Source organism: Thamnophis elegans, chromosome 8 (assembly GCF_009769535.1).
Source record: "Thamnophis elegans isolate rThaEle1 chromosome 8, rThaEle1.pri, whole genome shotgun sequence".
Classification (NCBI taxonomy): domain Eukaryota; kingdom Metazoa; phylum Chordata; class Lepidosauria; order Squamata; family Colubridae; genus Thamnophis; species Thamnophis elegans.
The window spans coordinates 37518831-37532990 of NC_045548.1; the positions used below are offsets into that span (position 1 = coordinate 37518831).

The 14160-nt window shown below is 38.4% G+C and overlaps 1 protein-coding gene across 2 annotated transcripts in view; it reads left to right on the plus strand.

The window, feature by feature from the left end:
• SNTG1 (syntrophin gamma 1) overlaps window positions 1-14160 on the plus strand; it is a 136671-nt gene that overhangs the window by 56631 nt on the left and 65880 nt on the right. For both annotated transcript variants that reach the window (XM_032222251.1, XM_032222252.1), the window contains exons 10-11: window positions 1282-1411; window positions 12062-12100. In XM_032222251.1, coding sequence (XP_032078142.1) covers window positions 1282-1411; window positions 12062-12100 — 169 coding nt within the window. The remainder of the gene's footprint in view (window positions 1-1281; window positions 1412-12061; window positions 12101-14160) is intronic.

The window sequence follows — 14160 nt, forward strand, 5'->3', positions numbered from 1 at the left end:
GGGTTTCTTATGTTTGCAATAAAAGTACTATTTCTACCTGAACCTTGTCCTTGATCCTTTCCACTGCTTGCTCCTGAGTGCTGATTATGCTCTGATACTATTGTATCCAGGCTGAAGCTCAAACAATAGTAGTAATTTTAGAACTATTTGTATGGCCACTACAAAATAGAATTAGAAAAGTAGACAGCAATAAGGGGTAATACTACATTCAGTCCAACTTTTATCTACTTTATGTAGTGTATAGAATTTAAATATAATTTTTAATTGCCTTCTGTCACCAATTGCATTTTCAGTAATATTAGGTGAGTTATGTTTTTATTTTATTGAAGTCCTTGAAGAGCTGCAAGCATTGGGGAAAATGAGGCTGTACCCCAGCAAGTCAAAGCAATCATATATGGGGAAAAATTGCCTCAGGGTGCCAAAAGTTTTTATTGTGGTTGTCTGTTTCTAAAAACATTTTTATTGTTTTGTCAACTGACCAGGTTTTGGCTCATGTATGAGCCACTGTATGAGTTGTATAAATGGATGGATGGATGAAATGTGCTTAGTGATTATAGATGATTTGGCATTCTTCAACGGTAATGAAAGATAAGACAAAGAATTTAAAAAGCCACATAATTCAAATGTAAATAAAAGAAAATAAATACAAATAAAATATAACTATAAATAAATATAAGCAAACTTGCAACTGTACTTCATTCTTGCTTAAGAAGTAATTTGATATGTTTTAATTTTAGAAATGAAAATTTGTTATTCAGAAATCTACGTAATATTTATGTAGAAAAATTGTGGTCTTAGTCATAATTAAGATCCTTGCAAAAAGTATGCTTCTTTACTTGTAGAGAAAGATATCACTAACGCTGTATAGATCTATAAAATTCCCCCCAAAATGTCACAGGTGGTAAGCCAGAATCAGTAGACTCAAACTGTATTACAATGTCTGAAAAATCACCTTGTATCAGCCATTATAGCTCCTACAATCTGCCAAACTCCTACATTTTCAAGCTTTTTGTGTAAGAAAAGCAGCAGTATAAGTAATTTGTATTCAGCTGGCCCTACATGATTTGCCAAGTTTTATCTCATCATCTGCCATTTAAAGTGCTAAATACAGAGAGAATTATATGATAATAACAGTTTAAAGAACAGCAAGAGTTTGGTGGCTAACTGGTATTGAAAGGAGTGTATAAGTGAGATGAATTTGTTCTGCAATATTATTAAATTGGTAATATTAAATTGGCAATGTTTGATTAGATCCCAAGTTAATCTATTTCATGTTTACAGGCAAAATGCATTCCAAGTAGTTGCTGTGGATGGTATTTGCAGTGGAATAATTCAGTGTCTTTCTGCTGAAGACTGTATTGACTGGCTACAAGCAATAGCGATTAATATCTCCAATCTCACAAAGCACAATGTAAGTATATTTCTTTATCATATTTCCCACATATATTTGATCCCAAGTCTCATAAGTGCCTCACAGGCCAAATGCTGGATTTTATGTGCATCAACTCTGCTTAAAGCTTTCCTAGAGAAGTCTACTCAACCAACCCAAATTCTGTGAAAATTCATTGCAAAACAAATCTTATCTTCACAGTCTGTTTTATTATTATTAGTATCGCTTCCTTTTTCACAATTCCAAACTAGAGCTGAAAATAAAACTAGATCAAAATTTGCTTCTTTATTTTGTAGTCATAGGAGACTGTCTCTGCTAGTAAAGTACAACATTACATGAGATAGATTCCTAGATTTATTTCCTTTACATTATAAGTTCAGAATAATGGAATAAATTTAAAAATCAGATGAGCAAATTCATGCTGTATAATTTTTTTCAGTCAATACTATGGAATCACCAATTAAAATCAAATGTTTGCATTTGATCCATTAGATCAGATACATTATAATGCAAATCGTCAACTGTTGGTCAAACTTGGTTTCTATTTCATATCTCTCTGCATTGTCATCTCTATTTATTTATTTTTATCTTTTTCAAGACCTTCACTTCTCTAATCCTCCACCTCTTTAGTTCTTGTTCAATATTCACAAACCAGAGTCTAAAGGAGGGGTGTCAAACTCAATTTCATTGAGGGCCACATCAGGATTGGGTTTGACCTAGGGGCATGGTGGGCATGGCCAGCTTGACGTCACTCATGTTGGAGACATCTATGCCCAAGCACTCTGCCAGCAAAAACTGGCTCCAGAGCTCCGTTTTCAGCTATGACAGCCTCCTGCCATCCTCTGCCAATGAAAACTGAATTCCGCTTTCACTGGCAGAGGGTGTCAGGAAGCCATCACAGCTGAAAATGGAGCCCGGGAGGGCTGCACACAGGCAAAAACACTGTGGGCCGGTCGTTTGCTGTTTTTAGAGTGGCTCTGTGGACCAGATCTAAGCACCCTGTGGGCCACATCTGGCCTCCGGGCCTTGAGTTTAACACCCCTGGTCTAAAGTAATTGAGTTTCAAATATTTATTTTTTCCAGTCTTTTTTGTTATAATCTTTTTAAAATGTAGCCTACTAACACTGTATGAGAGGAAGTATCATTTTCTATATTTTACTTCCTTTATTATCAAATGTTCTCTATCTGAAAGCGTTTAGAATTAATTTTAGCTGTAATGTTGAGAATCCATTGAGAAAATTTATATTTCATGGAAATGCATATCCTCTTACAAAGCACTTTATTAATACTGAAAATGTTGTGTGCTGTAGAAACATGACAAACATATAATTTGTCTACCAAAGTTTATGCTATGCAAGCCAGTTACATTATTACTTATTCATCCATATAATGCTGCCTCTATATCTGACTATACATTCTCTATAAGCTTGACAAATGGGAATAATTCTAACCTTTATGCTTATGCTAAATAATTTTATGTTATTAATTTTAACTTGTGTTCCAGGCTATTTTTGATATTCATAATAATAACTTTCTCAGTTGTATCCCGCATTTTAAGCCGAATTACAATTGCCTCTGATTAACTCTGTAATTATAACTGCCAGCTGAAATGATGATGATTATCACATTGGTCCTAGAGGGTTTATTTTTGCAAGAACATAACTTATTTAGTAAGCTAACATAAATTGAGCATAAGACCAGTATAGTCTCACTGGTTTTAAAAAAAATGGAGGAAATAAGGGAGAGAATTCACTTTGATACCATTACACTAAGCATAGAAGTTTAACTGTTAATAAATAAGTAATGATCATCTTTCTTAAACTAAACCAATAAAGATGTGATACAATGCAATACAATCCTATATTTAGGAAAAATATTAGGCAATTGGCTTAGGTAACAGATGGTTCTCCTGAACTCCCCCTAACTTTTCTTCTCTGTTGGAGACTCATGCTGTAGCATCTGTACTGTGCACCCTACATTAGCTTATTTTTTTTTCAAATGTAATGGATAACACTATCACAATTGTATTCCTGGGATTAAAGTACATGAAATAGGGAATTTCAACAACTTCTCTTTGGTCAGTCCTGCTGAAGGATTTCCAGATTTGAGCTACAAAAATAAGAACAATGACTAAATGGAAGAAAGAGAACTGTATCTCTCTGTTTCCTTTTATACTTTGGATCCCAGTTAACAATAAATATACAAATCATGACGTCTATTGAATATCATAGATGAACCCTACTTTCCTTTTTTCCTCCAAAATTCTTGTTTGCTTTTGTAGGTGTTGACCAAAATCCTGAAGTAAAATCATACATGAGTGTTTATAGCAATATGAGGACCGTAAGATAGGAATAACTAGTGATTCCTTATCAGAATAACAGAGTTGGGAGGGACCTTGGAGGTCTTCTAGTCCAACCCCCTGCTCAAGTGGGAAACCCCTATACCATTTCAGACAAATGGTTTCCCAATTTCTTTTTAAAATCTCTAATGTTGGAACACCCAAAACTTCTCAAATGCATTTATTATACTATATTGAATATAAATCTTGAATGAATTTATTATTATAATATTTGATAAAGCTGAAATACTTATCAGTAGAGATATGCCAAAATGAAATGACTTCTAGGGGCCTGAAAGTGGGTCCTTTAATATTTGTAAACTATTTATTATTGGACATATACTACCTTCATAACTAGTTAGTTAGTTAGTTAGTTAGTTAGTTAGTTAGTTAGTTAGTTAGTTAGTTAGTTAGTATGCTGCCAGATTCCCAATAACACTGGGTTCACACATAAAAATCTCAGAAAGAATTTCATGTCAGAACCAGAGAAGGTGCACTTCCATCTATAGGGTCCCTATAGATGTCATTGTTTATTCAGAAGAACTCAGATAACATTAACCTGCCCAATTCAATGTTACGAGAGACAAGCAGTCCTTCAAGTAACCAGGCCCAAATAATTAACTTTAGTAGCAGCAGGGCACTTATTGTAGTTTGTGAAACAGAGGTATGACATGCACCTCACTGTCCATGCTGTCCACATACCAGACAACTTGAAGCTTTTGGGGGTCTGTGAAGGCAGCCTCATGTAGCGCAGTGAGATGACCAGGGGATAAGTGACTTTCTTAATGGCTGCCCAATGAGGGAACAAGTGGAGTTGGTACACCAGATAAAGCTATGCAACTGTCATTGAGCAGGAGCTATTATCCCAGGAAGGTACCTGAGACTGCACAGCACTCTTGAATAGGGAAGTGCAACTCAACTAAGGTCAGAGATAGAACATACCCAAATCTGGAGGGCCGAAACACCTGTAGCCACAACAATGATTGTGGATTACTACAATGAAGAAAATCTAGAGTATAAACAGATTTAAACACTCATTAATTAAATAAAAGCTTGATTCATTTTGGTGAATTAAGAGAAATGGGTTTCTGATCTACTTATCAATTTAAACATTAGAGGGCAATAGAAGTCTAATAGAATAATGAATTATATTTAAGGACAAAATCAATTACATTTAGCCAGATAATTATAGAGAAAATACTTAACAACAATTAGGATATCATTAGATATATTTTGTATTCACCTAGTTTTCACATGGTAATGTCAGCACGGTTCAATGTAACCATTTTACATTTTATATTTTTTGTTAGTATAAGATAACTCAGTTTAGGTCATTGATTGTGGTTTCACTTGATGTGCAGTTAGAAGTACTTCTGTAGCTGTTCAAATAAGTTAAGATACAAAACAGGATGAACTATATTTGAATCTCATCCTTATTTGATGTTGGCAATAATGCCTTTTTCCCCAGTATCTCAGAAGTAATAAACATCATAAATTTATAGATTCTTGTTCCATTGAGAATTTCAGAATAAATAAATCAAGGTTTTGTAGGATTGAATAGTCTCAGCAGATATGTTGCTCAAAAGCCATGCCAACATATTGGTCTGGGATAAAGTTTATAAATTACCACTTAGCTTGACTCAGAGAATATTTTAGCTTGCTGATGTACAGAGCCATGGTGAGTGATTATCTGCCAGCTGATGCTGTTTTACTTCACAGCATTTTGATTTCTAATGAGGATCAAAAAATAATAGGATAAGGAAAGTTTGTCAAAGATGGGACATTTCTTCTCTCTATTGTTCAGCTACATGACTCCAGAAGCTGCTGTTATTTTTAAAAGATAAGCAGCACAAAATCGTAGTGGTACTTTCATCTAGACTGAATGGTAGATAATCTGGACAGCTGAATCTCAAAGAAGTGAGGAATAGAGAGAAAGAATTGCAGCAACCTCAGGATAGACAGTAGAGGCAATGAAGTACTAGATCGTGACATCAGAGGGAGGCTGGCTGTCAGTCTCTGATTTTCTATCTTCTGTATTATTTCATTTCCATACTCATTTCTAAGAAGCTTACAAATTCCTCTGCAGGTATGATATGAATGCAAGCCAAAAGAGTTTACCTCAGTGCAGACTTCCAAATGTAGTACTGACATACTAGGCACTGTTATGACTAGACATAGCAAAGATATTGTGCATAATGTATGTAGAAATTGTTTATCTCCAATCTATCTCTGATTAGTTTTGCAGCCCAAGAATGTATCTTCATATACCGTATATACTCGAGTATAAGCCGAGTTTTTCAGCCCACTTTTTGGGCTGAAAAAAGCCGGCTCGGCTTATACTCGAGTCTACAACTGGATCCGGCAGTGCTGTTGCCTGTTGGAGGAGGAGGGGATTCCTTCCTGCGAGACCCTGTCCAGAAAAATGCGGGGAGCGGCAGCGGAGCCCCGGGGCTGCTTCTGCTCCATCCGCTGGACTGTTTCCTCGCTTGCCCGCCCGCCCGCTCATTCATTCCGTTTCCTCCCCTGCCTGCCCGCTCGTTCATTCCGTTTTCTAGCCTGCCTGGCCACTCATTCATTCCGTTTCCCCTCCTGCCTGTCCTCATTCATTCCATTTCCTAGCCTGCCTGGCCACTTATTCATTCCGTTTCCCTCCCCTGCCTGCCCCCTCGTTCATTCCATTTCCTAGCCTGCCTGGCCACTCATTCATTCCGTTTCCTCCCCTGCCTGTCCTCGTTCATTCCATTTCCTAGCCTGCCTGGCCACTTATTCATTCCGTTTCCCTCCCCTGCCTGCCCCCTCGTTCATTCCATTTCCTAGCCTGCCTGGCCACTTATTCATTCCGTTTCCCTCCCCTGCCTGCCCCCTCGTTCATTCCATTTCCTAGCCTGCCTGGCCACTCATTCATTCCGTTTCCTTCCCTGCCTGTCCTCGTTCATTCCGTTTCCTAGCCTGCCTGGCCACTTATTCATTCCGTTTCCCTCCCCTGCCTGCCCCCTCGTTCATTCCGTTTCCTAGCCTGGCTGGCCACTTATTCATTCCGTTTCCCAACCCTGCCTGCCCCCTCGTTCATTCCGTTTCCTAGCCTGCCTGGCCACTTATTCATTCCGTTTCCCTCCCCTGCTTGCCCGCTCGTTCATCCTGTTTCCTAGCCTACCTGGCCACTCGTTCATTCCGTTTCCTAGCCTGCCTGCCTGTAAGATAATAAATGACAGTAAAAATATAAAGCATAATTATTCTTTTTCTTTGCCATTCTTATATTATTATTATTCCATTTGGAAGGTTATAAGGTATAGTTTAAAATGCTTTGAAATCCCCATTCCCTCGCCACTCCAGGGGAAGGATACTATGAAATCCCCCAAATCCTCCCCACTCCAGGGGTAGGATACTATGAAATCCACATTTCCTCCCCACTACAGGGGTAGGATACTGCAAAATCCCCAATTCCTCCCCACTCCAGGGGAAGGATACTATGAAATCTACATTTCCTCCCCACTACAGGGGTAGGATACTATGAAATCCCCCAAATCCTCCCCACTCCAGGGGTAGGATACTATGAAATCCACATTTCCTCCCCACTCCAGGGGAAGGATACTTTGAAATCCCCAAATGTCCCCACTCCAGGGGAAGGATACTATGAAATCCACATTTCCTCCCCACTCCAGGGGTAGGATACTGCAAAATCCCCAATTCCTCCCCACTCCAGGGGAAGGATACTATGAAATCCCCAAATCTCCCCACTCCAGGGGAAGGATACTCTGAAATCCACATTTCCCCCCCCCTCCAGGGGTAGGATACTGCAAAATCCCCAATTCCTCCCCACTCCAGGGGAAGGATACTATGAAATCCCCAATTCCTCCCCACTCCAGGGGAGGAAATAAATATTCAAAAACATTATTGGTATCTATTTTTATTTTTGAAATTTACCGGTAGCTGCTGCATTTCCCATCCTAGGCTTATACTCGAGTCAATAACGTTTCCAGGTTTTAGTGGTAAAATTAGGTGCTTCGGCTTATATTCGGGTCGGCCTATACTCGAGTATATACGGTATATGAAGTGCCTTAAAAATTTAAACCTAAAATGCCTTCCATTTTGATCAATTATTGGTATGGGTGAAAGATTAAATGCTTATTTTAAAGCAAAAGGAAAGTTATTGTAAAATATCAAATGTAATCAGATGAATATCTGTATATGTAGTCTAATAGCTTATCTTAATTATTATTTATGTTTGTGAAAGAACAAACATTTTAGTAAAGTTTTTACTTAGTCTCACAATTATTGCAATAAAACCAATATCAATTGATATTAAAATGTAGGCATTTGTATATTTCTCAATCATTAGCCTAAGGATTTTCAGTATGAAATAATCTTGGCATAAAATATAGTTGCAAGCTGTGATGCTGCATGAAGCAGATAGATGTGCCCCCACTGTCGTAGGCTTGTCATTTTAAATTAATTTCTACCTTCCTTCAACATCTCACATCTTGTCAATGCCATGCTCTGAGGAAAGGATTCTTCTTCACAGCAAGATCTTCAACACTACATTTAACAATGTACCTGGAAGGACTACACAGAGGCAGTGAGATTGAAAAAGGAAAGAAAAAAGGAAGTACCTGAGGAAAGGCAACATTTTTCCCATCAAGGGAGATCAAACAAACCACAGGGAGAATAGGTTCTGTTATGAATGTGGCAAGGTAGGAAACAGCTGAAGATTGTCAGTTACCTGTACAGATAAAAGAATGTTAGAGGCAAGAAGAAAATAATGTTGCCTTTCTGAAAGGGTGGAGGCATATAAGGAAATAAAACTGGGGTTGTTGGTCTGCAGTTGAGAAAAGCAGCTGAAGGCAGGAAGAAATGCTTCCCACTCCCACCTACCCAAGGATATCTTCAGCTCATTGCTTCTCTCAAAGGACAGTAAAAGTTTACAATCTCAGAAACTTGACAGAAGATATAGTCAGTCAGTCAGTCAATCATTCCCGCTACCAACTCACAGTTCAATCACAAGCATGCAAGGTGCTATTGTAGATGTCTGGCTAATTGAACCATACCAGCATTTTGGGAAACATGCCGATGTCCACAGGCAGACTCAACCCACCCAGGCCCTTAACCTGCAAAAGTCTTGAGTACATACAAGAGAAAAGGAGGAATAAAACAAGTAGATGAGAAATCAAGAAGCAATGTGTGGAACACACAATTACTGTATTATAGAAAACAAGAAGGGTATCAATCAACTGCCAGGACCATGAGCTAGGTCTAAGTATTTATGTAGCTCTGTATGTGTGTGTGTGTGTATGTATGTATGTGTATGTATGTGTGTATGTGTATACACACACACATATAATACACAAACACACAAATATACTGTGTATATATACAAACATACATTTAGTGTCACAACCCCTAGTATGCCCCAATTATGGGAGGAAGCTAACTGCTTCCATTATTTATCAGCACAAATAGAATACAAACATATACACACTAACACACACACAAACACACAAACATATATATGTATGTATGTGTGTGTGTGTATACCTATTCTGTGGGCATGGCCTATTTTGTGGGTGTGGATTGGTGGACATGTGACTGGGTAGGCGTGGCCAACTTGTAAAATGTGGTGAAACTCACTTAACAACATTTTTGCTTAGCAACCAAAATTTTGGGCTCGGTTGTGATCATAAGTTCTCTTTCTTTCTTTCTTTCTTTCTTTCTTTCTTTCTCTTTCTTTCCCTTTCTATCTTTGTCTCTCTCTCTCTCTTTTTTCTCTCTCTACCTTCTTTCCTTCCTTTCTCTTTTTTTTCTCTTACTCTTTCTCTTATTCTCTTTCTCCCCCCCTCTCATATACAAACATCCCTTCCAGTTTTATTCATAGATATATTCTATGAACTAAAACCAACACCCAACAAATCCTATGATCACGGCCATTCGTGTCCTACAAAGCAACTCACAGAGCCCCCAATTCAACCTCTTCCTGCTCTAGGGGTTAACCGAATATGGTTAGTCGCCCTGTTATCTCCTGGCTGCGGTTCCTGCCTTTTTAGCAGAGCGGCAGAGAGGACTAATTTCAAATGGCTTTTTTTTCTTTTGCTGAAGCCCAATTTCTATGCCGCTCAGCAGGTGACCTGGTGGGTGTCCAAAGGTGTTGGGTACACCACGGAAGAAACACGCGTCTCTCTCACACACACATACACATACCGTGCTTGTCGTAGTACAAGGTGTGTGTGTAAGGGGGGGGGCTGGATGGGACAGATCAGCTGGGAGACTGGCAAAATTTTCTTTTTCCACGCTGCTACGGCTCTCAGAGGAATGAGGCAGGGATGTTTGCCAACGCTTGCCGCTTTCCCGGCCAGCCACCCAGCTAAGCAGGGCAGGCGGAGCTGCAGCCGATGGGGTTGCAGCCAGCAGGCCTCAGGGGCAGTGGTGGCGAGCAGTAAGGGAAGCAAGCACCAGCCATCATCCCTGTCTCCTTCCTCCACGAGTGCTACCGGGGAGAAATCTGGAGGAGAGAGCGAGAAGAAGGCCATCCCTAGCAGAAGCTCGGTTTTCTCTTCCCTCTCTCCCTCTCCCCCTGATTTCTCCCCACGATAAGAAGGCGGCTCTGAAAAAAGAATGAAGTGCAGGTACTTCTTTCAACAGCCAAGACCTCCTCACACACAGACCTATAATCAAAGCATTTAAACAGAATAATTTGTTTTTGTTGTTTTTAATGTTTAGGTTTTAAAAATAGCATTTCTAAGGGAATGTTCAAGTTGGCCACTGCACATTCTTTTTTTCTGGGAAAGAACTGTTACTTAACTTTAATTGTAGAAATAAATGTTCATGCTTAACCATTAAATAAATGACCATTTTATAGTTGTCCTTGGAACTTGAAAACTTTTCCTCAAAGCATTTATTAAGCTCCTAACTATATAAAGTCTAAGAACAATCATAAATTTCTAGGAAAAAGTTCATTTTCGTGGTGTTATATGATCTATTTTAAAAAGGTACTCTCATAAACTATTGCCAGATCAATTATACACTTGTAAACTTATGTGTGTGTGTGTAAACTAACTAAGAAGAAGATATCTAAATTAAAGCAATACTAAAAATTGTTTTCCATCTTTTATGTAATAATGGGTTGCAGAAGATAAGGTTATTTGAGGCATATTTTGCTTTTGTCTTTTTGACTTATATCACACAGAGATATGTGGTTTACTAATCTGGATTGTTCTATGTAAGAAACATCTCCCCCCCCCCTAATCTTTGTACAAAAACTGGATATTTAGAAACAGGCAATCGTCTAAAGATATGTAGAGTTAGGTGCAGTTTAGTGTCTCTTATTTTTTTGTTATATATTTGAGTTGTTTACTTTGTTTTCTTAGTTCTGTTTTGCTCTATCTGTTTTTGCTCTATCTGCCTTTCTCTGGAAGGGCCTAAGGTGAATGTGTTTAGAAGCATTTTACAGTTTTCTCCAAGAAAGTATATTTTAACCAGAGAATAATGTGGAGTAGAATTGCATTATGAGCTTAATAGAGACGGTATAGAAAATACATATTGACCTAGAATGAGTTCAGATCTATTTTATATTTCAAAAGTCAGATGAATAGCATCCTTTGGAGATTTGTTATTTTTTCTTTTTTTAATATTTTCTGGAAGCGTGAAGCTGGGTCACATCTTTTATGTGATAGCATTTTGTTAGCATTCATCTATTCAGTATTTACCTCTCAATCTATTTTACTTTTTCTCTGAATGAAAATATAAATTTTCTTCTGAATATTGCCACACAAAATATGATGTTTATAAAAAAGATTATTTAAAAGATATTTACAAAATTAAATTCATATAAAATCAAGTAAACTGAAATGATATTTTAGTAGAATAATAACAATATGCACAATAATAATGTTATATTTGATAAGAGGACATTTAAGTACAAAATTCAAGAATGACACTTTGTCAATCCATCAAGATAGACCAGAGTAGGAAGCCAAGCATGTGCATATTAATTTTTATTATAAGATTATAAGAACTGAGTGTTCCAAGTCTAAATGAACTTCCCCCTTGGCTTCACAAGAACAGAGGTTGATGGCGGTCTTTAGACACTTATTCAAGTTTCAATTTTGGTCCAGACTCAGATACCTTTCATCTCACTGTTGTCTTGAATGTAGCTCTTTCCCGTTCCCCAAGGTCATTCCTTCTGCCCTTTACACACCTTAAAATTATTTTTAAAATGAACAACCTATTAATATATATCAGTTTCACAGAGGAAATATGTAATAATGCCACTTTGTTTTATGTGACTGAATCATAATTGAAACAGCTTATTTATTAATCCATTTTTCTTTTTCCTTTTATAGATTAAAAAAATCAACAGGAATTTTCCCGTAAACCAGCAGGTAAGAGACGAATATGTTTTGAAACCTTAATTCACAGTTGTTCTATATCTGGTAAAATACAGTTAATTCTCGACTTACAACAGTTTGTTTAGTGACAATTCAAAGTTACAATGGCACTGAAAAAGTACTTATGACCATTTTTCACACTTACAGCCATTGCAGGCATCTCTGCGATCATTTGATCAAATCCAGATGATTGGCAAATGACTCATACTTATGACGGTTGCAGTGTCCTGGGGCCATGTGATCACCTTTTCTGACCTTCTGACAAGCAAAGTCAATGGGGAAGTCAGATTCACTTAACAACCATGTTACTAACTTAATATCTGCAGTGATTCACTTAACAATTGTGGCAAGCAAGATCATAAAATGGGGCAAAACTCACTTAGCAAATGTCTCACTTAGCAACAAACTTTGGGCTGAATTCCTTTCCTTTCCAGCAGGCATGCATATGGCTGCTGTTGGGTAGAGAAGGGAGAGAGAGATTTAAAAACTGACTGAGATGTCATGGAACATTGAAAATGAAGATCACGTGATCATAGTAGTGGACCACCATCAGTGGTGGAATACGACTGGTACATCCTAGTACGGGCATACCGGTGCCTGCTGGGAGCACCAGGTACCATTCCAGTATGGGGCTCCGTAGGGCCCACCCACCCTCCCGTCCTCCTTACCAATATTTGAGCCGATTGGGGCTTCCGCACATGCTCACGGAGCATACGGCACCTGCGCCGAGCAGCTGGAGCATCACAGGCGGTAAGTATGTATGTGCACGCGTGCATGTGGTGGATGCCTAGCCCAGTTGCACTGTATTGGTTGCATCGGTATCCGGAACCCACCACTGCCCAGCATTGAAACCTGTAACACTGAAGCATCTTCAACTTTCCCAAAGTTCTTTCCCCCCAGATTTTGGGAACATTCTAAAAGATAGTCCATTTGAGGTACCTTGGTTCAAAACAAAGACCTATGGTGCATATTTTCACCCAGCTAAAAGTCATAATAATGAGAGACTGTATGTCAGCACTCCTTCATTCGATAATCAGGAAAGAAGACCACAAGGCTCCATTGATAGAAATCAAGTGTACTTTTACTAATTATAAATGAACAGAAGCGAAGCAAAGTGAAGTCTGATTATTTAGGCGCGAAAACGAATAATATATTGTATAATTCATTCCCCTCCCCTTGGCATCCCATGTGCAGTCCAATCATAATTCTCCCGAGTGTCAGGTGTGAGATAACTTCAAAAGGCATCACCAAGATGGAATGCTGGTGCTGATGGCCTTGGCGGGAAACCCTCCTCCGCATGCGCAGTAAGGTGGACAGTTCAAACTCCAGAATCTTCCTCCAGCACAACAGTCAGTCCCCTCCCAAACACCATGCCCCCTCTCCCCGTTTCAATGGCAGCCGAAGCAGCAGCAAAGCAGAGGCTGACATTGTATGTGTGTATGAAAGGCCAGTTAAAAAGGAAATGTCTATTGTATTCAGAAGGGAAAAGGCTCTATTAGACAACATGAAGGTGACATATGAGGGCTTCTATCTTTGGCTTGCCAAGTTAGGACACAAAGCACAGGTGTGTTAGTTTTCACATGGGAGAGATGGAAGTAGTTGGAAAGGCAGTACATTTTGAAAAATTACCCATATTTATGTAAGAGGCCCTTCAGAATAAAGAGACTCACAGCAGTATCAAGCCTAGGTTTCAAATTATCTCTGCCTAAAGTTCTTTTTTTTACACTTTGTAGCGCTTCAAATAATGTTTATTGTTGTTCCAGCATCCTGAAATTGATGGTAAAGTTCTAACTTTAACTCTGATCAAAAGACAGTCAATGTGTTTACATCATTTAAATTTCAGTGTCTGAGATATGAATGAAGAGTGCATGTTCTCTTTCCTAACTTTATTTCATGCTCTTAAAAAGGGAGAAAGAAAATAGAACTTCCAAATTCCTTTTCTGAACTGGAAATTTGTTTTTGTAAGTTTTCACATTCACACTATCAGAAGGTTTATGCTGATAATCTCAAAATATATTTTAAAAAGTTAAAAAGTTTTGTCTTTAGAATAAGGC